Source organism: Petromyzon marinus, chromosome 1, assembly GCF_048934315.1.
Source record: "Petromyzon marinus isolate PM22_M1 ecotype Great Lakes invasive population chromosome 1, UKy_Petmar_22M1.pri1.0, whole genome shotgun sequence".
NCBI classification, from domain to species: domain Eukaryota; kingdom Metazoa; phylum Chordata; class Hyperoartia; order Petromyzontiformes; family Petromyzontidae; genus Petromyzon; species Petromyzon marinus.
Genome location: NC_133667.1, coordinates 5,547,796 through 5,574,860, shown reverse-complemented (window position 1 = coordinate 5,574,860; position 27,065 = coordinate 5,547,796). Strand labels below are relative to the sequence as shown.

The 27,065-nt window shown below is 45.1% G+C and overlaps 1 protein-coding gene across 2 annotated transcripts in view; it reads right to left on the bottom strand.

Annotated features, from left to right (window-relative positions):
* LOC142907221 (uncharacterized) overlaps nt 1-27,065 on the bottom strand; it is a 219,061-nt gene that overhangs the window by 79,447 nt on the left and 112,549 nt on the right. For both annotated transcript variants that reach the window (XM_076056544.1, XM_076056484.1), the window contains 5 exons: nt 17,566-17,682; nt 14,817-14,934; nt 14,399-14,574; nt 9,775-9,862; nt 7,173-7,360 (listed from right to left, as the gene is read on the bottom strand). In XM_076056544.1, the coding sequence (XP_075912659.1) occupies nt 7,173-7,360; nt 9,775-9,862; nt 14,399-14,574; nt 14,817-14,934; nt 17,566-17,682 (687 nt within the window). The remainder of the gene's footprint in view (nt 1-7,172; nt 7,361-9,774; nt 9,863-14,398; nt 14,575-14,816; nt 14,935-17,565; nt 17,683-27,065) is intronic.

Genomic DNA, 27,065 nt, shown 5'->3' with positions numbered 1-27,065 from the left:
TTTTTTTCTCTTGTTTCATTGTATGTAATGGAAGAAATTAGGGATTAATACAGTAGAACCATAACCTCAATCATATAAACAGAAATCTATGCATTGTTACATGAAGAAAAGTCCAGATATTGTGGCCAAGGTATATAAAATTGTTGTTTATATTTACAAATTTACAAGTAAACTTGGGTGGGCAGCAGGGGCGTTTGCTCTGCTCTCCTCTCCTATCCTCTCATCTCCTCTCTAGGCAATGACAAATGTTTTGACTTGCCATTCTTCAAGCAAAGGATCCAAAGGCCTTTTTGCGCTTATCGTTGACACCGATAAAAGACTGTCATATTCCTTCGAAGTCCAGTCTGTCCAGTTTCTCCTGGTGCACGTGACACATGACCACATTATTCAGCCTTGTTTGACTCATCGAAGATCTAAGTCATATACTTTGGGTCTTTCGGTAAAGTCACGTCGATAGAAAATTATAAAATGAATCACAATATCACGATGTTTCGATCGCAACACAAGCAATCGTCATCAGGTGAAAGCTGATGAAGCAGGAAAAAATATATGGCCGGAGCGCTGCTAAGGCAGGCAGTTATAAAGGTTTGAGATGGGTGTAGCCCAACGGTCATCGGGTGGGGCTAGAGATTAAATTTGCATGTAAATGTAAGATAGGAGAAATCTTGATAAACGAAGCTGTGGGGGTGGCCATTGTATTGTTAGAGATTAGCATGTCAATGTAAGAAATTTGCTAGTACATGTAAGCTAGACAGAGCTCGGAAAGGAACATTGCCACATGGAGGCAGAAAAGGATGGAAAGCCGCCATTTACTAACACAGCTAACGGTGGCTGTGTTCATCAATGTAACTCAGAGAGAGTCGAAGATAATTGCTAACATAGGTAGGAAGGGAACAACACAGCCAGTTATGACCTAAACTGGTGAATAACGTACTTCCAATGATTGCTCAGTTTGTACCCATCTTCTCGGTTGAAATTGTGTCAGTAATTATATATCTGGATGGCTTCATGGACGAATCTTTGATGATAGCCAGTGGGTTTGCAGAGTACCTTCGTCTTGACAAAATAAATTTCGCGTGTGCCCACAGTGTTAAAATAATGATCAGCCATGGCTGAGGTATTGGTCCTAACGTGTTTGAGATCTGCCTTATGTTCACGAACCCGGTCCGAGACATGTCGCTTAGTTTCCCCAATGTAACTGCTGCCGCAGACGCAGCTTAGTTTGTAGTCACCGGGGTATTGCATGTCAGCGATCACATCCTACACAGATGGGAAAAAAAATCACGAATTTTACGTAGTGTTGAATCGTACCTGGATCTTGTGTTTGCTCATGATTTTGGAAATCTTTTTGACCCCTGCTATGTATGGCAAGGTAATGGCTTTGATTGGGTCCTCAAATGGTTATTTCCCAACGGTTGGGGTGATAGCTTTACGGATTGGGTAGTCTGAATATCCATTCTTCTTGAGGGCTTGGTGTACGTGCTCTAGTTCACTGGCTAGGTGGTGATGGTCGGAAATACATCGAGCTCTATGGTGTAGAGTTTTGATGAGGGAATTCTTCTGGGATGGATGGTGGTGGGAGTCAGGTTTTAGGTAGGCATCCGTATGGGTGGCTTTCCTATAGTGTCCCATTGAGCCATCAGGTCTCCTTTCGATTAAAACATCCAAGAATTGTAACTTGCCATCCTTTTCCACCTCCATGGTGAATTTGATGGCTGGGTGTAAGGAATTGATGTGGTTGAAGAATTTGTCCAGAGCTGGTAGGCCATGTGGCCAGATGACCAACGTATCATCTACGTATCTCTTCCACAAGGAAGGACGTAGGGTGGATGCCTGGATGGCATCTGTCTCAAATTTCTACATGAAAACATTGGCTGCACCCAGAGATAAGGGTGAACCCATTGGGGTACCTTCAACTTGTTTGTAGAATGTTCCATTCCAGGTGAAGCAATTGTTGGTGAGGCAGTGTCTAACCAGGGCCGGTACATCAGCATTCAGTCCTTGTTGGACCAAATCTTTAATTATTGCAATGGTATTCTTGATTCTTTCGGTAAAGTCACGGAGAAACAATAAAATAATACAAATATAAAACAATAAAATTCTCACGACGTTTCGACTGCAACACAAGCAATCATCATCAGGTGTGAAATCCACAGCAAGAAAATTTGAAAAAAGTGGCGTTTTTTTTACGTCAGCACCACGGACGGCGATTTGGCAGTTGTTCAGATGGACGAGTCCATCTATGTTCGGAAAAAAGAAGGGGGGAGAGGAAGAGAATGGAATGCGGTCTGAAAGTCACCGTAAGCGTGAACACAATCAATTAAGACCCGAAATGGTTTATCAAATCCTTCCAATGATTGCTAAGCCAGAATCCATCTTCTCAGTTGAAATTGTCTCTGTGTTTGTACATGTGGATAGCCTCATGAACGAATCTCTCATGGTAGCCAGATGGCTTGCAGATAACCTCTGTCTTGGAGAAGTCAATGTCAAGTGAGCCCACTGAATTATAACAGTGATCTGCCATGGCCGAGGTGTTGGTCCTACCGTGTTTTAGGTCTGCTTTGTGTTCACGGACACGGTCCGAGACATGTCGTTTGGTTTCTCCAATGTAACTACTACCACAGAGGCAACTCAGTTTGTAGACGCCAGGGTACTGTTTTATATTTTTATTATTTTATTTTTTTCTACGTGACTTTACCAAAAGAACCAAGAATATGTATCCCTGCAGTCACGAAAGCTTTAAATCGAAATGTATTGCAATGGTGTCAGGCACAGGGACTTTGGTAAACAAAGATACCACATCAAAACTGACAAGCAAATCACCTGGTGATAATGAGATGTCCTTGATTGAAGATATCAAGTGAGCTGAGTTAAGTACAGCTGAGGTGGTCTTACCAGTGAATGGTTGTAGACATGGCAAGATCGGAGATCGCTGGAATCCTCAAAAACGCAAAGACGCCTATTAGCAACAACAGTAAGGATGAGCGCTTTGAGCTTTCTAAATTAAAAAAGAGAGATGACATAGTCATCCTCTCAGCCAACAAGGGCAATGCCACAGTCATCATGGACAAAACCACACACAATAAAAAAAATTCAGGACCTACTTTAATCGAACCAACCAAGCGGTTTTCCTTAAAACCCTCTGCTGCTAGACCACCCAGTTTGTATGGTTTACCAAAAATCCATAAAGAGGATACACCCCTTCGTCCTATCGTATCCACCATTGATTCACCCACCTACAAACTGGCTCGATTTCGGTCTGAGACCTTACAACCATTCACTGGGAAGACCACCTCAGCTGTACTTAACTCAGCTCACTTGGTATCGGTAATTAAGGACATCTCACTATCTCCAGGTGATTTGCTCGTTAGTTTCGATGTAGTCTCTTTGTTTACCAAAGTTCCTATGCCTGACACCATTGCAATCATTGAAGATTTGGTCCAACAAGGACTGAATGCTGATGTACTGGCCCTGGTGAGACACTGCTTCACCAATACTTACTTCACCTGGAATGGAACATTCTACAAACAAGTTTAAGGTAACCCAATGGGTTCTCCCCTATCTCCTGTTGTAGCCAATGTTTTCATGGAAAATTTTGAGACAGATGCCATCCAGGCATCCACCCTACGTCCTTCCTTGTGGAAGAGATACATAGATGATACGTTGGTCATCTGGTCAAAAGGCCTACCAGCTCTGGACAAATTCTTCAACCACATCAATTCCATACACCCAGCCATCAAATTCAAGATGGAGGTGGAAAAGGATGGCAAGCTACCATTCTTGGATGTTTTAATCAAAAGGAGACCAGATGGCTCAATGGGACACTGTCTACAGGAAAGCCACCCATATGGATTCATATCTAAACATTGACTCCCACCACCATCCTTCCCAGAAGAATTACCTCATCAAAACTCTACACCATAGAGCTCGATGTATTTCCGACCGTCATCACTTAGCCAGTGAACTGAAACACGTACACCAGCCTCTCAAGATAAATGGATAATCAGACTACACAATCCTAAAACCTATCACCCGAACCGTTGGGAAGGAACCATCTGAGGACCCAATCAGAACCATCACCTTGCCATACATAGCAGGGGTGCCCAAAAATATTTCCAAAATCATGAGAAAACACAAGATCTCGGTGCGATTTAACACAGTACGTAAAATTCGTGATCTGATCCCAACTGTGAAGGATGTGATCCCTGACATGCAATACCCCGGCGTCTACAAACTAAGCTGTGTCTCCTAGTAAAGGTTTTTGGGTTAGATCGCAATATTTATAAATGTGTCGTAACCCTCCACCACCCAATACGGCCAAACAGTAAAAAATGTGTCACGTTTACAAAGGACAAATAATTCACTATTTTAGCCCACCGGTGTGTTGAAGAGTGAATCAACATCATTTCAAATTTGAGTAATCACAATTTGCCATTTGCCCGATGAAGCTGGATGTAATTACCAGCGAAACGTCTGCTTGATGCAGAAGAAGTGGAAGAGAGTCTGCAGTTAGAACTGATTGAAATGCAATGTGATGATTATCTGAAGAGTCAACATCAGCTTCTCTCCCTCCCTGACTTCTATCAGAGTTTGGATAATGCCAAGTTTCCTCTGATGAGACGCCACGCAAAAAGAATGATGAGCCTGTTCGGCTCAACATACATATGTGAACAAACATTTTATCTGTTAAATCAGAACAAAGGCAGACTGAGAACCAGAATGACTGATAGCCATCTCTGTGAAGTCCTTCGTGTCTCAACCACCAAACTTTCTCCTGACATGTCAGCCATCCTTCAATCCAAAGGACAGCATCACTGCTCCCACTGAGTGCAATGTTCTTCACATTATAGGTGAGTTAGAAATACACACAGTATTCAAGTGTCAATACGTCACATCTAGTGTGTGGCCCGGCCTTTTGTTTATTTTTCTGTATTTGGCCCTCACTAAAAAAACTTTGGACACCCCTGGTGTAGTGTATAATAGTATAGCGTATAGTAGTGTATAATAGTGTAGTGTATAGTAGTGTATAGCAGTGTATTGTGTACTGTATAATAGTGTAGTGTATAGTAGTCAATAGTAGCGTAGTACATAGTGTAGAGTATAGTATTGTAGTGTATTGTGGAGTGTATAATAGTGTAATGTATAGTAGTCTATAGTAGTGTAGTGTAGAGTGTAGTAGTGTAGTTTATTGGTGATTTAATTTAGTTGTTTTCATTTTTATATTATTTTATTTTCACCTACGTGACTTTACAAAACACCAGAGTATGGATCCTTGTAGTCACGAAAACTTCAAATCTAGAATCGGTTTAACTTAGCTTTCTTATTAACCAGCTCAACTTCCACCATCTACCCCCTGCATCAAAAAGCTTTAGTTTGAACTTCATGCCCACCTCCCAACCCACACCCTGCCCCCACTGACCCTGGCTCCCCCCCCCCCCCCCCCCCGCAGCTATATAATCCCTCGTCACAGCCATCTCTTAGGCATACTTAAGCGATTGTTCTTTCGCTGTTTTGTCCCCACCTGATGACGGACACTTGTGTTGCGCCCGAAACGTCGTGATTGAATTTAGTTGTTTTCATTTTTAATTTATTTTATTTTTTACCTACGTGACTTTACCGAAAAAAACAAAGAGTATGAATGTATACATTACCAACGCACGTTTATTTGCATGCTTAATCCACAAGCATGTGTGATTATAGCAGACTTCGTACCTCACCATGAGTGTCTATTTAGTGCTTGAACATCTCAACACTGGGTAAATCCTATTCTTAAAAAATCATCCTATTCAACAAACTACAGTAAACACTTTGAGCAGAATACATAATAAATGTGTCCCTCTAGAGTTTGCAAACGAAAACCAAACTATTTTAAATTTTACCAAGGCCCACTGATCTATTTTCCAATTTTTCAGAAGCGACCTAGTCACAAATAATAGCTCAAGAAAGTGGCTTACCATACGGACATTTATAGCAGTCAAATATCAAAAATGCAAATATAGAGGGAAAAACCGAAGGGCCCGAAGAAAAATCCATGCGACCACAGGGAGAACATGCAAACTCCAATTACTGTATACAGGCGTCAGGATTGGAATCGAACCTACAACCTCCAGTATACCAGGCTTGGTAGTTAACATCTCGCCATCTCTTTCCTCTCCCTTCTTTTCTCATGCATGGTGATAGCTTTTCTCAATTCCAGAGAGACATCATCGCCCCTGACCATCGAGATCCCGAAGGAGCTCAAGCACATGGATCCAGTAAAATATGTTAGAGTTGATTGCTGGTTGGTTGATTGGTTGTGATTGGCAGATTAGATTAGTTTAACAAGGAAGACCTGTTTTGCAGTTGGTGACAATATGCATTTCTTAATTATATTCACGTGTATTGTGGTGGTAATAAAGCTGAAGTTGTAATGCAATTGTGATTCTAGTTAAGCGTTAACTGGTAAAAGGGTTAGTTAGCGTCATGGTAATCGACACTCTTCAGCAGTTAGTTGAGCAATCAACGCTGATGATTAAATTGGATGACGTGCATGGTTGTAAAGATGACATCATGGCACTTAAGGACAGTTCAGGAAGCTCAGGCACGCGAGAGATGAGCTTTTGTTAACGCCTCACGATGCAAGCTCCAGTGAAACGTTGCATACAAATTTTAAAAAATATCTTTGCTTTTCAACACTCTGGTTTGCTGGCATATTTCTCCACACAACAACTTGATTTGATTGGCTATGTCTGGTGACTGAGGGTATAGTTGAAAATCAGCATTATACCTGCACACTCTAAACCAAAAGAAACAAATTATGAATCGCTCTGTAAAATTGCATGCGTATTTCGTTTTTTTACAGAGATTAACCTTCCAAGTGGATGGTAACATTATTCACGCACTACTTCACATGATGCATGAATACATTTGATATTTTTCTTTGCCGTGCATTGTGATTTTTGTTTAAACACATGTGCTCCGTGATTTGGTTGTCATATGCAGAGTTCAATATTTTTAGACTCGTAGAATACATTTTAATCAGGGGAAACTAGATCAGTCATCCTAGATTTCACAAACCAAGGTCTTCACCTGTGACTTGTATCTATATAGATCAATGAAATGATGAATGTCCCACCTGTATCTGATCCTGTGTCTTGTGTCTCTCCAGGTCAATGTAATCATGAGTTTCTCACCTCTGATCGGGTGCATTTGTGCTGGAGCTGGGTTTCTGGGTTCCCGTGCCGCCAAGTCAAGGCCGAACATCTTCTCAATCTTCATGACGTCGCCATCACTCAGGACGTGGCTCCCTCCAAAGCGACGCATGTTCTTCGTGTCCTTGGGTGTCATAGTCAGGCTGTGCTCGTCTTTGGAGCCGGCGGAGCTAGGGAAACCGAGGTTGTAAATGTGCCATGAGGCAAGTGGACACTGAGAAACAGCATCTCTTGACCCAGGCATGAGTGCACATTATTCTTTATGATTTAAACCTCGTGTAAACCGCTGCGGTATACAGGCCTTCCCCTGTCGAGTAGGTGGTGGGGTTTGTTTGACCATATAGTAATTGTTGGTGAATAGAATATCAGAATTGCTTCAGATATCACTCGCCACTAATGTTATCCATGGCTGGGAATCGAACTCAAGTCACAGAGTTCAGAGTCAATGCGCTAACCACTGCACTACCACTTCCCTCATGTCAATTAGTTTTGGATAATTCATAAAGAAAAACTGGGGTTTGGCCATTAAAATATGAAAGGTCTAGTCCTGAAAAAGACACCACAGGGTAATTAATGTCCACCTTGTAGCAGACTTTGCTTTGGTGATGTCCCTCAGCATAAAATTTTTACTTAAAGCTTTCGTGACTGCAGGAATTCATATTCTTTGGGTCGTCCCTCAGCATTACTTGGCAAATTTGCACCTGTGGGATTTAAACCATCAACCCAGTGAAATATTGTTTAACTGCAAGTGTGCTACCTACTTATGTGCAATCAGGAGCCAGTGATGGAAATTCCAAATTTCCATGGATGGAACCAGTTTACATAGAAAAACTACGAATGACTTCCCAGCCAGCAGTGGCACCTATGGGCCGAATCCTCCCCGATTGGCATTTGAAGTCAAGTCTCGTGCTTGGGGGCCAGATGCCCTGAACGATATCCTGGCCATCACTTTAATACAGAACAATCTTGATTTTTAAAGCGTATAAATGTGACCACATCTCAAGACGCTGGACAAAGAGGGTACATTATTTTTAGGGCAGGGAAATAATGGCACAATGCTACCTGGGAATTGTGGCACCATGAAGGTAGAGGCAGAACAGCATTAGGAGAGCCACTGCAGCCCAGCACGTAGAGGTTACACGCACATCACACACACATATACACACCTGAGATGTGTTTCTGTGTCCACGTATCACTGAGCTTTAGTAACAAACCTATCATGTACTGAATTTCCCATTTCCTATAAGTATTCTAGAAAAGAAGACAACGTGTGACCCTGCTGAAACAAGTGTGGCACGGTGCTCATCTCTGTTTATGTCCTTAAACCAGTAATGGAATTCCACATTGATATGGTGGGCACCATTCATTCCATGCAGTATTTTTTGCATGTGTATATGAACCATTTATGTAACATCTTGACTTAAAGCTTTCGTGACTGCAGGAATACATATTCTATGGGTCTTTCGGTAAAGCCACGTAGATAGAAAAATAACAAAAATATCACGACGTTTTGATCGCAACACAAGCAATCGTCTTCAGGTGAGAGAGAGAGAAAGCTGCTGAGACAAGGTCTTATATAGGCCTGATATGGGTGCATCAAGGTAGGTGGGTGGAGCTAGAGATGGTCCAACCACAGAGGCTGGGGCAGTGGCCTTTGTATTGTGAGAGATTAGCCTGTAGGGTGCCACCAAAGCTGTGGATGCACCCATCTCAGGCCTATATAAGACCTTGTCTCAGCAGCTTTCTCTCTCTCACCTGAAGACGATTGCTTGTGTTGTGATTGAAACGTCGTGATATTTTTGTCATTTTTCTATCTACGTGGCTTTACCGAAAGACCCATAGAATACGTTTATGTAACGTAATATCAGAATACAAACAGCGCTATTATTTAGCTACTATATTGTACACATAGCTAGTGTAATAAACAGAGCATGACTGCAATGCAGAAGAGCACGATACATATACAATACTAAACACAGCAGCTATATTATCTCAAGTGGGGCTGTGGAGGTCGAGATCTCCATTCCATACAGCTACTGGATAAGTGAGCAGCTCCTGTGCAGCCAAGCCTACAGGAATTGACATGCACAAGAATGGAATTCAGAAGCAGGAGACTGGTGTGGATCAAAAGGGGAATTGGACTGAGTGGATCTGGGTTTTGTCTGGTATCAGTGACATCCCGATCATCCTCTGCACTTGTGACAAACACAATGGAGCAGTTGGTGGTGGCCTTTCAGCATCAACACGAGGAATGGGGCAATGCTGAGCAGTGAGCTGTTTGGTGAGGGGCATAGCAGAGAGCAAAGTTGACTCAGGTAACAGGAACTCTAATCAGTCATCCCACAGAACCTGCATTTGCACTATTACCTGCAGCCAATGTAATTTAATCAATTTGGCCTTCCTGTGAATCAGGCCTGCTGCAGATGATCTGGTGACACTGCCACCAAAGTGCCGAAGGAGGTTATAGTTTATTACTGTTCGCTCTTGGGCACCCACGACGGTCATCGTCTGGAGCGGTGTTGAGACGGCAGGACCTGCTCGACCTCCCTGCTGGCCACGTCTATCCCAGCAGACAGACACGTACATGCCATAGTGGGTGACGGAGCTGTAGTCGTAGGGGGTCGTCAGGTTGTGCTCATTCGATGTTTTCTTCACAATGGCATCCACCCATTCTGAAAAGAAATGTGTAAAATATTAAAAGTTATTAATGTTATACTTTTTTATGTGATCAATACAAATCTCCATCAGCGTGCGTGACCTGCAGTGTGGTGTCTAACATGTTATGGGTGAGACGAAAGTCAGTCTCGACATCGGTGGCGGAATCACCGGGCTGTTTTAAACGACAATTTTTTTGAGCCACACTCTTGTTCACTCAATGAAAGCGTCGCCTCCCCGACTCGTGAGCCGCTTTTTCAGTTCTGTGGAGTCTGCGGTGGACAAAGCCGTGACGTCACGAGCTCGCCAGCATGCGGGCCGACTCCGTTTCTGTGACGTGACAGTGAGGAATGACCCCACGCGTTTTCTACTTCACTTTTCGTGAACACGAGCCTCCCAGGTGTTGCACTGCATACATTTGGCGCCAATTCCCAAGACATGCACTACACTCCAGAGTATTAACATTAGACATGCAATTTTGTTGAAATGTAGAGAAACGTTGCAAAATTGTATCTTAATGATATATGCATATTGTTATATTAATATCGCACAGAACGTTGTTACTACAGTGGAAATGAACACAAGTGAATTAAAATGTTTCTGCGTTAACTATAGTAACGTTTTGATTTAAAGCTTTCGTGACTGCAGGGATTCATATTCTTGCTTATTATAAAATAATAAAATATTTATATTTGTATTTTATTGTTTCCCTTCTACGTGACTTCACCGAAAGAACCAATAATATAGTAACGTTGTGTTAGGTGTAAAATAGTAACGTGTTCGGTTGTAAAGAGTGCATATTGTTAGAAATGTTGTAATGCAATGAAAGCTGCAGTATAGCTATCACCACCATCAGCCACAATCCACAGCTTTCGCAGCATTTATTTACAGCCTGTCCAAGGATGGGTGTATTGCAATAAATCTGAAATATTCCATCGAAAAAAATGTTTCGGTCATGATTATTAATGAGGGGAGGGTGCTCAATGTAGAGTGACATCACCCGCTCATCATTATTGAGGGGAGCGTGCTCCATGTAGAGTGACGTCACCTGCTTATGATTATTAATGAGGGGAGGAGGCTCCATGTAGAGTGACGCCACCTGCTCATTATTATTCATGATAGCGTTACAGAGTTAGCATGACATCAGGGTTCTGGCTTTTTATAAATTAAGAATATTAGTTTGAAAAGCCCTCGCACGTCCCCTCCCCCACGTGGTCTACGATTTTTTTTATTTTATTTGTGCCCCGCCCCACAGTGCTGCCACTGGGTGTTTGGAGCCACGTGTCAGCTCGGTATGATCAAGTGGCACCACCTCATCCAGATGCCGCTCACGTCTCATTGTGAAAAGTGAGTGAAGAGGCATCTCGTGGTGAGGCGGCCGACAAAGACGATGATTGTGTCTGTAGAGGAAGGTCATCTCTTGGAGCATGCCTACCCAGAACACGATGCTTCATTGAAAGAGGCGACAGCTAGAGATGAAGGTGGTCAGGTCAGGGAAGTTGCTTCTGAGCAAGACAATTACAATAAACGTCTGAAGAGAAGAGCCGGGGTCTGCGGAGTGGAAAATCATGAGGCACAGGTCGCGGATAGTGCCAGTCATGAGGATGTTCCTCTCGCATCACTGGCACAGAAAAGAGACCACAGAGTGGCCGAGGGAGAGAGGAGGGTGGTGGTGGTGGGAATAGCAGGCAAGTTCAAAAATGTCAGAGGAGAAGAGCAGAGAATGTAAAGTGAAGAAGCAGGCCTAGTCGAAGTCAAGGCCAGGACAGATGGGAGAGAGAAGTGAAACAATCTAGAGGTCCTAATCCTCTTGCCGCCACGTGTAACATTGAGCATCTGTAAATTATTTTAAATTGTTCTGATTCACAGAAGCATTGACATGCGTCGCGTAGTTTCAAATGAACCAAAACATGATCAAAGTACAGCAGAAGCTCTCTTATACAGCATCAATGAGGAATTGAGGTTGCCGGTGAATCAAAAATGCCGGTTATCTGAGAGATATGCTTATTTTTTCAAGCACATTCTTTTCAAAAAGCATGTTTTTTTTGTTTGCATGTTCACCACAAGTATATGTGGTTAATGCAGACATGATTCCTTGCAAAGGGTTTCTGTTTGGTGTTTTAACATCTTAGCACCTGTTTTATTGCTAGAAAGGGTTAAACCTATTCTTATATTTTGACACTGGCAAGGGTGGTCCCATGACACTTTGAATAACTTTTAAAGATTATCATCTTACCCGACTCCTCTTTTTATAATATGAAATTTAGTAATTCATTTAATCGTAGTGTGGATTTTTCCATTTTCATAAGTGTTTTTTGTAAAAAATATTTCTGGTTCGGATTTTTTTTTTCTTTGAGAGCTTGGATGGCTGTGTAATAGATGTGGTTGTATATGAGTTGCATATAAGATCACAGCCCCAAGTGATTAGTGGAAGGAGGGACTTCGTACAGGCAGAGTGAAAGACTCGGCGTGGCTAGTCCCTGTCCTGTAGGCTCGGCCATGCTTCCATGAGAGGTTGAGAGGGAGCTCAGGTTCGTGTTGTTCTGATCACGTGAGTTACACTCACTTAGAGTTCCTACAATCTAATTTGTTTCATGCCAATTTTTTTGTCGATAACACTCCAACGCCTGACTGTGTTGCCACATTTACAAGACTTGATCAAATTCTGATCAATAAAGGTTCAGGAATTTTCAAGACTACATTTAACATCAAAACGTGACATTTCACCGATCAATGTTGGATAAAGATATATACGCACAGATAGTCAAATCCAGAAGGTGCCCTGTACCCAGTAATTCAAAGCTCCTTGATCCTTAAGCATCTCAACACATGCCATGGCTCATGGATTCAGAGCTGCTGGTGCCCATGGTTTAGCTGCACCACGCAGGTCAGAGCGGGTTGGTGCAGGGAACACAGATTGTCTGACTAGTATCAGTGCCCTATCCAGCCCAGCTATTCAGGTCTACAAGGCATTCAAGCATCTTGTTGAAGAAGCAGAATTTTATAATGCATCATAATTTACCAAGGATCCATCTTCTTGGTTCTTTCGGTAAAGTCACGTAGAATGGGAATAAAATAGTAAAATAAGACAATAAAATTATCATGACGTTTCGGCCACAACACAAGTGGCCTTCTTCAGGTGAAGAGACAGGTCTGTACGGAAGACAGACCTCGAATGGACGCCGTCATGTATGGACCGCGTCTATTAAGCTGTGTGGGCGGTTCTTAATTGATTGTATTTTACGGTGACTTTCAGACCACAGCCCTTTCGCTGGCACTGCCTCTTAATACTTCTCACACCACGGTCAATGATATGGTTTATAACATGTAGTATAATAATTAATAGTATAATATTGTAATATTTAACATAACTCTAAAGGCAATATATAGCATCGTAATTGCATAGTGAATATACAGCAGTGTGGTATATAGTTGGGTTCACAGAATAAGACATAGTGTATTATCACAAGTCAAATAGTTTATAATCTAAAGTATAGGGTAGTGTAAAGCAACGCATTGTATAATTCAAAGGTAGAATTTGTCTATGATATGATGTTATACCATGTAGTTTATATTGGAAGATATAATATTGTATAGTAGTCCAGTTTATAGCATAGTCATGAAGCTGCTCAGGACACAACAGCGCACCTTGGCGGTTGTACTTGCCCATTTTCTTTATCCCTCTCTGCCTGTGTTCCCAGCCCCCCCCTCCCTCCTCCTCTCCGGAGTTGATGCTGATAACATTCGGGCTCCTGTTCTGACTCCACCCACACAGCTTGATAGACGCGTTCTTTGCATTCCTCCCTGCCTTTGTTCCCACCCCCTCCCTCCTCCTCTCCGGAGGTGATGCTGGTAACGTACAGGCTCATGTTTTAACTCCGCCCACACCGCTTAATAGACGCGGTCCATACATGACGGCGTCCATTCGAGGTCTGTCTTCCGTACAGACCTGTCTCTTCACCTGAAGGCCACTTGTGTTGTGGCCGAAACGTCATGATAATTTTATTGTCTTATTTAATTTTATTATTTTATTCCCATTCTACGTGACTTTACCGAAAGAACCAAGAAGATGAATCCTTGCAGTCACGAAAGCTTTAAATCGAAATTTACCAAGGATCCTTGTGACGTGAAGTCACGTGCAGTTTTAAATAACACTTTGTGCAATACAGAATAAGTTGTATGGGTTGATAAACGCAATGCTGTACATTGTACTGAACAAATGTTGTCCAAAAAATATTCAATGTAACTTAAACTTTGAGGTATCCTTTTGAAACTCATGTTCAATATAATTTGACCGAAACACAGATTTACAAAATTTTATGGATGGGATCCAAACAGACTGGAGCTTTCCAGGACCATGTGTTTAGTGACGTGACCTGATTATGGTTAAATATGGTTAGAGACTTGAGGCATCGCCAGCTTTATATGATACGATAATTGACTTAGTTTGTTTTTGAGTTTCGTGTACGGTGCTGCTATCACATAAATATTAAGTCTCTTGGAGGCATACTGACATATAAGACACTTCAGTTCACGCTCCTGGTCTTCCTTACCGGGCTTGACATTGTCACTCAAGACGTTGATGTACGCATCACGGTCAATGCGGCAGTGCTCATGGTGGAAGCCAAGCGCGTGCATGAACTCGTGCAGAACGACGCCCTTGGACACCTTTCCAGGCTCCAGGGAGAGCACCTGGTCCCTGCCCTGACGGCCCAGGAATGACCAGTTCCTGCAGAGACAACTCCAGCCTGAGCACTGAGCCCCATTCACTCACCACACAAACCTCCACAGTCACTGAGCACCAGCCATGGGCTTCCCGGCACATGACAGCACAGGCTTCTCATTTGAGCAGTGGGCAGCATTTAATGCCCCACAGGGACTCTTGAAATCTAGAAATCCTTCCACAATCTCTGGGCTAGTGTCTGTCTCTAATAACTGTGTAGCCGTGCCTCTGCATTGTCCGTGTCTTACCCTTCCCGTGCATGGATGTAGATGTAGTCGGCCTCTTTAGAGCGAGGGATGAACCGGACGCACGTTTTCTTCTCAAACTCCAGCGCCGCCTCCTCGATCTTCTTGACGTCATGCTCGTCTGCAGGTCACATGCCGGGCGTGAGAGGCGCTCGTGCAAAGGACTCGTGCCGAGCGCAAGCAACGCTGCTGTGGCGGTGACGTGAGTGGCGGCGGTGCTGGGCTCCCCGGGGAAGGCCTGGAGGACCGCTCCACTGCCTCTCCCTGCGCTTCAACTTGGTAGCAGGAGACGTCGCTCATTCAAACCACGGCACTGCTTTATTTGAGTTGACAGTAACTTGCCGTTCATTGGGAACTGCTTTTCTTTCATGGCCACTGCTGGTGAGGTGCTGTAATCTGGTCGTTTTAGATTAGTATCATAATTACTGCTGGCTTACCGGCGCCACCGGTGGCGATGTTAAATACCTCAGCTGGTATACAGGAGGTCGTGGGTTCAATCGTGACCCTGATGCCTGCTGTATATTTGGAGTTTGCATGTTATCAGAGTCACGTGGATTTTTCTCTGGGTTCTCTGGTTTTTCCCTTTACGTTTAGAAACATGAGTTTAGAGTATTTGGCTATGATACATTCTCACATTATAAGCCACTTCGTTGAGCTATAATTTGTGACCAGGCCACTTATGACAAAGAGCTGAAAAGCTTAATGGGCCTGACCTGGTAAAATAAAAATAGTTAAAATTTCGATTTAATCGCTTTATTGTATGGTAGTAGGGTAGAAGCAGTTCTTTAACTTCAAGATTTAAAGCTTTCGTGACTGCAAGGATCCATACTCTTTGGTTCTATTCGGTAAAGTCACGTAGGTAAATAATAAAACAACAATAATCACGACATTTCGGCCACAACACAAGCGGCCTTCATCAGGTGAAGGGACGAGCCTGTCTGGAGGACAGCGCTGGAGTGGAAGAAGCCACGCTTAGATCACGACATTTAAGCTGTGTGAGAAGAAGAAGAAGACCACGGGCTTTGACAAAGGAATTAGCATATAATTTAGCATTGAAATGGCTCATTGAAATAGCTAAGTTAAAGTATACATATCTGCAGAGGTGCCCCTTGACAAAGGAATTAGCATAGAATTTAGCATTTAAATAGCTGAGTGGTTAGCTAGTAACTGGTCACAGAAATAGCTATGTTAAAGTCAGAGTATATACATTCACCGAGGCACCTAGTACTCATCAAACAGGAGAATTTAGCGAAACACAACCATGCTCAGACATCGGACCTGTGTGCGAGCAAAGAGGTGGTGTACGTGCCGGTGGACTTGCAGTTTGGCGAGGGGGGGGGGGGAAGGGGGGAGGGGGATTTTACCTATTGATGGTGTGAAAATGGGAATTTATAAGAGCTGCGAAAGTTTGGGGTACCACTACTCGAAAAATATACTGAGACGATGGTTTCAAATTAAGCAACCATTGGAAAGATGTTCTAAATCGAACTAAACATTAAACTAATTTCAATGGTACAGTATACCATTGTTGAGTGAGTGGCACTGCTTCAGATAAAGTCCGGAGCAGAGTCCCTGCGTGAGTTAAATCTCGGCCCCGCGGTCTCCCGCCCGGTGACGCGAGGAATCTCCACGATCCATGGTGACGACGCGAGGCTCCCTAGTGCTGCTCTGCACTCTCCGTGTCGTGTGCACCGCTTCCTCTGCTCCATTGCCCCCAATGCGGCGTTCCCATCACAGTCACGCACGTTGGGTACGCGCTGTCACTGGCTCCTACACGCACGGTGCCATGCGTGTATCATGAGCCACGACTGATGTAAGTCAATGACTCTAGGCCTGGTTACAGGCCTCCGTGCGTGATGATGCCGTGTGTATATAGACACTTAGATTTGTGTGTCCTCTTCATCTGAGAGTCGGTCTGGTTCCTGGGATATGTGGATGTATTTCCTATAGAGAGCTGCAGAGAATTCCTCCACTAATCTTCAGATTCTGTATCAGTAATGAGTTATGGTTCCATCTTTCTCCCTTAGGATGACCATTAGTAAAATGTCAATCAACAACCTCATTTTGCTGCAGCTATTTCAATGGAGCGTCAATCATTCAGCACTCGGGGGATGTGGCTTGATTCTCACGCTGATTCAAGTAACCAGGCGACATCTCGCAGAGACTAAGACATCGAGTTGGGGTTCTTCTTCAGGGTCAAACCCTGTCCCCTGACTCTCCGCTCACCACCAGTTTTCCACAGCCACCTCCATGCCCAGTCACGTGATTATCAATCCACACAGAGCACAGATCTGAATGATAATTTACATCCTGATTTACATTGGGCCCTGCGCTTAATTCTAGACAAGAGCCACTCTGTTGATGTGAACTCTGCCCTCAATCTCGTCACCTTACAGTTACAGGATGAACAAGGCACAGGTGGAACAAGGCACAGGATGGACAAGGCACAAGATGAACAAGGCACAAGATGAACAAGGCACAGGATGAACAAGGCACAGGTGGAACAAGGCACAGGATGGACAAGGCACAAGATGAACAAGGCACAGGATGGACAAGGCACAGGTGGAACAAGGCACAGGATGGACAAGGCACAGGTGGAACAAGGCACAGGATGGACAAGGCACAGGTGGAACAAGGCACAGGTGGAACAAGGCACAGGTGTAACAAGGCACAGGTGGAACAAGGCACAGGTGGAACAAGGCACAGGTGGAACAAGGAATGAGTAGGGGGAGGAGGAGGCGAGGCCACTCACAGAAGGCGACGGACACTTTGTAGGGGACGTAGATTAGGCCGTCCCTGGCCTTGGGCCACTTCTGCACGGAGCGACGTGCGGGGTGGACGGCGATGTCTCCCCACTCAAGCGTGTAGTCTGGGTGAGACGGGACAGTAACACTCACTCACTGGCACTCACACTCACTCACTGAGACACTCATTGTGACAGTGGGATTCACAGCGATGTCTCCTCTGCAGCGTGTAGTCTGGGTGAGACGGGACAGCGTCACTCACTCACTGACACTCATGCACTGGCACTCACTCACACTCACTCTCACTCACTCACTGGCACTCACACTCACTCACTGAGATACTCACTGTGACTGTGAGATTCACAGCGATGTCTCCCCACTCGAGCGTGTAGTCTGGGTGAGACGGGATAGAGCCACTCACTGACACTCACTCACTGGTACTCACAAAGACAAAGATCCCCGTATAGTCTTAATAGACTGTTGGCGCAAGTGCTGTTTGCGAGCACCTATGCAGGCTGGAATGGCACGCGAGGGGGTGGTGCCAGCACCACGCCCGGCCGCCTTTGTCTCCCTAGTGGAGATCTTCGCACACCGCACCAAGTACTCATTTTGAGTCGACCTAGGGGAGGCCCAGGACCGGTTCAGATAATCGTCACTGGTGCTGGTGGCCGTGTGACTAGGAATGTATTAGTTGTTTGAAGGCCTGGCCTCCACAGGGGAATGGTACGTTCTGTGAATGCGTTCCAAATGTCCGGATGGTATCTGCGCGCTCCCTGCAATACGATCGCCGTATACGGCACCTGCATGTAACGGCTTGCAGACGCTAACAACCAAGTGGCACTCGTGTGCATCATGGGGAGAGTAGAGTTTAATACAGACTAAGAGATCGTTACACGTGGGCAGAGAAAGAGAGGAGGGCCTGGAGCCAGGACTTGGACATGGGGTTGACAGTACGGACGTCTGGGGGAACGCAGTTCCAGACCCTGGGGCAAAGGACAGAGCAGCCTCCCACTTTGCAAATGTTGACTGGGGGCTTCAACGGAAGGCCTTGTTGGTTAGCAGAGAGTGCGTGACTGGGAGTAGAGTGAGATGAGGGGGGCAAGGATGATAAGAGTGAGTCCATGGAGGATCTTGAAGAGAGTGGGTGTGATCTGGAGATCGATCTGGGATTGGGTTGGGAGCCAGCGGTGTGGTGGATGAGGAGTTCAGAAAGGAGGTAGAGGAGAGAGTTGCAGTAGTCGAGTCGTGAAGCGGTGAAGGCGTGGGTGAGGGTGGGAGAGGGTGGGTGAGGGTGGGTGAGGGTGAGGGTGGGAGAGGGTGGGTGAGGGTGGGAGAGGGTGAGGGTGGGTGAGGGTGTTTCAGTTTCATTTATTTTGGTATAGCCCTGTGAGCCATTCGGCTCTTGAATCGGGTGCAACTGCAACAAACAAAAAACATGAACAAGGGTGAGGGTGGGTGAGGATGGATTAGGGTGGGTGAGGGTGAGTGATGGTGGGTGAGGGTGATGGTGGGTGAGGGTGGGTGAGGGTGGGTGAGGATGGGTGAGGATGGGTGAGGGAGGGTGAGGATGGGTGAGGGAGGGTGGTGAGGGTGAGTGATGGTGGGTGGAGTGGGTGAGGATGGGTGAGGGTGGGTGAGGATGGGTGATGGGTGAGGGTGGGTGATGGTGAAGGTGGGTGAGGGTGAGTGATGGTGGGTGAGGGTGGGTGATGGTGGGTGAGGATGGGTGAGGGTGGGTGATGGTGACGGTGGGTGAGGATGGGTGGAGGTGGTTGAGTGTCTCAGCAGCCACTGGGGTTAGGGAGTGTTGGAGGCAAGGCATCTGGCAGAGTGGAGCTTTGTGTGTAGAGAACAGAACGCGATGATGAATCTGAGGCTCTGCCCCCTCTATCCCAGTGCCTTGTCACTGGTTAGGAGGAGCGCGCTCGCAGCGGAGTCTTTCCCGCCGAGGAGGACTTCACCGTGAACATTTGCCTGGAGAAACGTCGATTTGCCCCAAGGTGCGAGTGAAGGCAGCGGGTGAGAGTGGGCGATGGGGTGGGGTCAGGGAGTCCGTGCCAGCGCAGGGCCGCGTGCCGCCACCACGGAGAGGGAGAGACGGGGCCCAGCGGGGAGCTCTGGGGGACCCCCCAGCACGGGGCAGTGAGGACCACACCACTGAGGGGATTGTAACTGAGGGGATTGTAACTGAGGGAAGTGTAACTAAGGGGATTGTAACTGAGGGGATTGTAATTGAGGGGAGTGTAACTGAGGGGATTGTAACTGAGTTGTAACTGAGGGGATTGTAACTGAGGGGATTGTAACTGAGGGGATTGTAACTGAGGGGAATGTAACTGAGGGGATTGTAACTGACTTGTAACTGAGGGGATTGTAACTGAGGGGAATGTAACTGAGTTGTAACTGAGGGGATTGTAACTGAGTTGTAACTGAGGGGATTGTACTCTTTGGTTCTATTCGGTAAAGTCACGTAGGTAAAAAAATAAAACAAAAATCACGACGTTTCGGCCACAACACAAGTGGCCTTCATCAGGTGAAGGGACCAGACTGTCTCGAGGACAGCGCTGGAGTGAACACAGCCACGCTCAGACCGCGACCTTTAAGCTTGTGTGAGAGGAATTAAGGTGCCTTGACAAAGGAATTAGCATTAAAAAAAATTAGCATTCAATTGGCGGACTTAGCATGGTGAACGGTGTAGAGGGGTGAACATGTGCAGGTCGGCGAGGGTGGGAGGGGGAGTTTACATATTGATGGTGTGAAAAGGAAATTTAAGCAGCTGCGAAAGTTTGGGATACCACTACTTGAAAAAATATAAAGTACCATTGAAACTTAGTTTAATGTTTGGTATGATTTAGAACATCTTTCCAATGGTTGCTTAATTTGAAACCATCTTCTCGGTTGAAATTGTGTCTGTGTTTGTAAATCTGAATTGCCTCGTGAACAAATCTCTGATAAAAACCCGTGGGTTTGCAAAGAACCTTGGTATCGGGTGATCATGATATAATTTTCCTCTCACACAAGCTTAAAGGTCGCGGTCTGAGCGTGGCTGTGTTCACTCCAGCGCTGTCCTCGAGACAGTCTGGTCCCTTCACCTGATGAAGGCCACTTGTGTTGGGGCCGAAACGTCGTGATTTTTGTTTTATTTTTTTACCTACGTGACTTTACCGAATAGAACCAAAGAGTATGGATCCTTGCAGTCACGAAAGCTTCAAATCTAGAATTGAGGGGATTGTAACTGAGGGGATTGTAACTGAGTTGTAACTGAGGGGATTGTAACTGAGGAGATTGTAACTGAGGGGAATATAACTGAGGGGATTGTAACTGAGTTGTAACTGCGGGGATTGTAACTGAGGGTATTGTAACTGAGGGTATTGTAACTGAGGGGATTGTAACTGAGAGGATTGTAACTGAGGGGATTGTAGCTGAGGCGATTGTAACTGAGGGGATTCTAACTGCGGGGATTGTAACTGAGGGGATTGTAACTGAGGGGATTGTAACTGAGGGGAGTGTAACTAAGGGGATTGTAACTGCGGGTATTGTAACCGAGGAGATTGTAACTGCGGGTATTGTAACTGAGGAGATTGTAACTGAGGGGATTGTAACTGAGGGGATTGTAACTGAGTTGTAACTGAGGGGATTGTAACTGAGGGGAGTGTAACTAAGGGGATTGTAACTGAGGGGATTGTAATTGAGGGGAGTGTAACTGAGGGGATTGTAACTGAGGGGATTGTAACTGAGTTGTAACTGAGGGGATTGTAACTGAGGGGATTGTAACTGAGGGGATTGTAACTGAGGGGATTGTAACTGAGGGGATTGTAACTGAGTTGTAACTGAGGGTATTGTAACTGAGGGGATTGTAACTGAGGTGATTGTAACTGAGGGGATTGTAACTGAGGTGATTGTAACTGAGGGGATTGTAACTGAGGGGATTGTAACTGAATTGTAACTGAGTTGTAACTGAGGGGATTGTAACTGACGGGATTGTAACTGAGGGGACTGTAACTGAGGGGATTGTAACTGAGTTGTAACTGAGGGGATTGTAACTGAGGGGATTGTAACTGAGGGGAGTGTAACTGAGGAGATTGTAACTGAGGGGATTGTAACTGAGGGGATTGTAACTGATTGTAACTGAGGGGAGTGTAACTGAGGGGATTGTAACTGCGGGGATTGTAACTGAGGAGATTGTAACTGAGGGGATTGGAACCGAGGGGATTGTAACTGAGGGGATTGTAACTGATTGTAACTGAGGGGAGTGTACCTGAGGGGATTGTAACTGCGGGGATTGTAACTGAGGAGATTGTAACTGAGGGGATTGTAACTGAGGGGATTGTAACTGAGGGGAGTGTAACCGAGGGGATTGTAGCTGAGGGGATTGTAACTGAGGGGATTGTAACTGCGGGGATTGTAACTGAGTTGTAACTGAGGGGATTGTAACTGAGGGGATTGTAACTGAGGGGAGTGTAACTAAGGGGATTGTAACTGCGGGTATTGTAACTGAGGAGATTGTAACTGAGGGGATTGTAACTGAGGGGATTGTAACTGAGTTGTAACTGAGGGGATTGTAACTGAGGGGAGTGTAACTAAGGGGATTGTAACTGAGGTGATTGTAACTGAGGGGATTGTAACTGAGGGGATTGTAACTGAGGGGATTGTACTCTTTGGTTCTATTCGGTAAAGTCACGTAGGTAAATAATAAAACAACAATAATCACGACGTTTCGGCCACAACACAAGCGGCCTTCATCAGGTGAAGGGACGAGCCTGTCTGGAGGACAGCGCTGGAGTGGAAGAAGCCACGCCTAGATCGCGACATTTAAGCTGTGTGAGAGGAAGAAGAAGAAGACCACGGGCTTTGACAAAAGAATTAGCATATAAATTAGCATTGAAATGGCTCATTGAAATAGCCAAGTCAAAGTATACACATCCGCAGAGGTGCCCCCCGACAAAGGAAATTAGCATAGGATTTAGCATTTAAATAGTTTAGTGATTAGCTAGTAACTGGTCACAGAAATAGCTATGTTAAAGTCAGAGCATATACATTCACCGAGGCACCCAGCACTCATCAAACAGGAGAATCCAGCGAAACACAACCACGCCCAGACATCGGACCTGTGTGCGAGCAGAGAGGTGGTGTACGTGCCGGTGGACTTGCAGTTTGGCGAGGGGAGGGGGGAAAGGGGGGAGGGGGATTTTACCTATTGATGGTGTGAAAATGGGAAATTATAAGAGCTGCGAAAGTTTGGGGTACCACTACTCGAAAAATATACTGTACCATTGAAATTACTTTAATGTTTAGTTCGATTTAGAACATCTTTCCAATGGTTGCTTAATTTGAAACCATCCTCTCGGTTGAAATTGTGTCTGTGTTTGTAGATCTGAATTGCTTCATGAACAAATCTCTGATAAAAGCCCGTGGGTTTGCAAAGAACCTTGGTATCGGAAAAAATTATATCGTGATCCCCCACAGCATTGTAACAGTGATCAGCTACGGCAGAAGAATTCGTTTTGCCGTGTTTCAAATCTGATTTGTGCTCGCGAATTCGGTCAGAGACATGTCGCTTTGTCTCACCGATGTAGCAATAACCGCAGGTACAACTCAATTTGTAAACCCCGGGGTACTGTAAATCAGGAATGACATCCTTCACGGATGGGATCAGATCACGAATTTTGTGTACTGTATTGAACCGGACCTGGATCTTGTGTTTGTTTAGAATTTTGGAAATCTTTTTAGTAACGCCTGCTATATATGGAAGTGTGATGGTTTTGACCGGAGTATCAAGTGGTTGTTTCTGTATGGAAGGAGAGACAGCTTGGCGGATGGTACGGTCAGAGTAACCATTCCTTTTGAGGGCCAGGTGTACATGTTTTAATTCACTGGTCAGGTGGTGTTGGTCCGAAATGCAATGAGCCCTATGGTATAAAGTTTTGATGAGAGAATTCTTTTGGGCTGGGTGGTGGTGGGAATCAGGTTTCAAGTAGGAATCTGTGTGGGTGGGTTTCCTGTAGACAGAATGCCCCAATGAGCCATCAGGTCTCCTCTCAAACAGAACGTCTAAGAATGGTAGCTTGCCATCTTTCTCCACTTCCATGGTGAATTTGATGGCGGGATGTCTGGAATTGATGTGGTGTAGGAAAAGGTTCAGAGCTGGGAGGCCATGTGGCCAAATGACGAAAGTGTCATCCACATATCTCTTCCACAGGGAAGGTCTGAGGGTGGAAGTCTGGATGGCGTCTGATTCAAATTTCTCCAAGAAAATATTGGCTATCACTGGTGACAAGGGGGAACCCATATGGGGGTACCCTCATTTTGTTTGTAGAAGGAGCCATTCCAAGTAAAGTAGGTATTGTTGAGGCAGTGCCTAACCAGTGCAGGTGTGTCGGGGTCTAGTCCATGTTGGACCAAATTTTCAATTATTTCAATGGTATCAGGTACTGGGACCTTGGTGAACAAAGAGACCACATCGAAGCTGACAAGGATATCGTCAGGGGACAGTACAACGTCTTTGACCATAGAGACCAATTGGGCTGAGTTAAGTACTGCTGAGGCGGTCTTGCCAGTGAAAGGCAGCAAGGTATCTGACAGAAAACGGGCTAGTCTATAGGTAGGGGAGTTGATCGTGGATACGATGGGTCGTAGTGGGGTGCCTTCTTTATGAATCTTGGGAAGACCATAGAATCTAGGGGGTCTTGCAGCAGAAGGTTTTAGGGAGGGACGTTTAGTTGGGTCGATTAGGGAGGTCGAACTTGTGATGATCTTGTTGGTTTTTATCGCTAGGCTATTAGTAGGGTCATTTTTTATTTTTGAGTAACTTCCATCGTTGAGCAGATTCTGGATTTTGTTGTTGTATGAATCTGGATTCTCCTGTTTGATGAGTGCTGGGTGCCTCGGTGAATGTATATGCTCTGACTTTAACATAGCTATTTCTGTGACCAGTTACTAGCTAATCACTAAACTATTTAAATGCTAAATCCTATGCTAATTTCCTTTGTCGGGGGGCACCTCTGCGGATGTGTATACTTTGACTTGGCTATTTCAATGAGCCATTTCAATGCTAATTTATATGCTAATTCTTTTGTCAAAGCCCGTGGTCTTCTTCTTCTTCCTCTCACACAGCTTAAATGTCGCGATCTAGGCGTGGCTTCTTCCACTCCAGCGCTGTCCTCCAGACAGGCTCGTCCCTTCACCTGATGAAGGCCGCTTGTGTTGTGGCCGAAACGTCGTGATTATTGTTGTTTTATTATTTACCTACGTGACTTTACCGAATAGAACCAAAGAGTATGGATCCTTGCAGTCACGAAAGCTTTAAATCTAGAATTGAGGGGATTGTAACTGAGGGGATTGTAACTGAGTTGTAACGGACGGGATTGTAACTGAGGGGATTGTAAATGAGTTGTAACTGAGGGGATTGTAACTGAGGGGATTGTAACTGAGGTTATTGTAACTGAGGGGATTGTAACTGAGGTGATTGTAACTGAGGGGATTGTAACTGAGGGGATTGTAACTGAGGGGATTGTAACTGAGGGGACTGTAACTGAGGGGATTGTAACTGAGTTGTAACTGAGGGGATTGTAACTGAGGGGATTGTAACTGGGGGGAGTGTAACTGAGGGGACTGTAACTGAGGGGATTGTAACTGAGTTGTAACTGAGGGGATTGTAACTGATTGTAACTCAAGGGAGTGTAACTGAGGGGATTGTAACTGCGGGGATTGTAACTGAGGAGATTGTAACTGAGGGGAAGTAAGTGACGAGATTGTAACTGAGGGGATTGTAACTGAGAGGATTGTAACTGAGGGGATTGTATCTGAGGGGACTGTAACTGAGGGGATTGTAACTGAGTTGTAACTAAGGGGATTGTAACTGAGGGGATTGTAACTGAGGGGATTGTAACTGAGGGGATTGTAACTGAGGGGATTGTAACTGATTGTAACTGAGGGGAGTGTAACTGAGGGGATTGTAACTGCGGGGATTGTAACTGAGGAGATTGTAACTGAGGGGAAGTAAGTGACGAGATTGTAACTGAGGGGATTGTAACTGAGGGGATTGTAACTGAGTTGTAACTGAGGGGATTGTAACTGAGGGGAGTGTAACTAAGGGAATTGTAACTGAGGGGATTGTAATTGAGGGGAGTGTAACTGAGGGGATTGTAACTGAGGGGATTGTAACTGATTGTAACTGAGGGGAGTGTAACTGAGGGGATTGTAACTGAGGGGATTGTAACTGCGGGGATTGTAACTGAGGAGATTGCAACTGAGGGGATTGTAACTGACGAGATTGTAACTGAGGGATTGTAACTGAGGGGATTGTAACTGAGGGTATTGTAACTGAGGGGATTGTAACTGAGGGGAGTGTAACTAAGGGCATTGTAACTGAGGGGATTGTAATTGAGGGGAGTGTAACTGAGGGGATTGTAACTGAGGGGATTGTAACTGAGTTGTAACTGAGGGGATTGTAACTGAGGGGATTGTAACTGAGGTGATTGTAACTGAGGGGATTGTAACTGAGGGGATTGTAACTGAGGGGATTGTAACTGAGGGGATTGTAACTGAGATTATTGTAACTGAGGGGATTGTAACTGAGGGGATTGTAACTGAGTTGTAACTGAGGGGATTGTAACTGAGGGGATTGTAACTGAGGGGACTGTAACTGAGGGGATTGTAACTGAGTTGTAACTGAGGGGTCTGTAACTGAGGGGATTGTAACTGAGTTGTAACTGAGGGGATTGTAACTGAGGAGATTGTAACTGAGGGGATTGTAACTGAGGGGAGTGTAACTGAGGGGAGTGTAACTGAGGGGATTGTAACTGAGGGGAGTGTAACTGAGGGAATTGTAACTGAGAGGATTGTAACTGACGAGATTGTAACTGAGGAGATTGTAACTGAGGGGATTGTAACTGAGGGGATTGTAACTGACGAGATTGTAACTGAGGAGATTGTAACCGAGGGGATTGTAACTGAGGGGATTGTAACTGAGGGGATTGTAACTGAGGGGAGTGTAACTGAGAGCACTGTTGTACTGTAGGAGGAAGCTCGTTGCATCAAGAGTGACTACAACTGGACTGGCGTTGTGTGCTGCGCTGTGTAATAATTGTTTCTCAATGTGCAGTGTTGGCTGTTGCTGCGTGGATTGCTCTGTGGGTATTAAACAATTTCGCAGACACTTCAAGATGCGATGTAATGTTGGGTGCATCAAAAATATTCTAAAATGATGCTGGTGATATTTAATTTGATCATTAACATTTTATAGACGTTAAACGGTGAGGATGGGGGCCTTCGGGAGAGTGGTTAAAATTAATTAACGCACTGCACGCACACAGCACAGGACGCACAGCACGCACACACAGCGCATACACCCGCACACAGCGTGCACACCACACACAGCGTGCACCACACACAGCGTGAACACCATACACAGCACGCACACAGCGTGAACACCATACACAGCACGCACACAGCGTGCACACCACACACAGCGTGAACACCATACACAGCGTGAACACCACACACAGCGTGT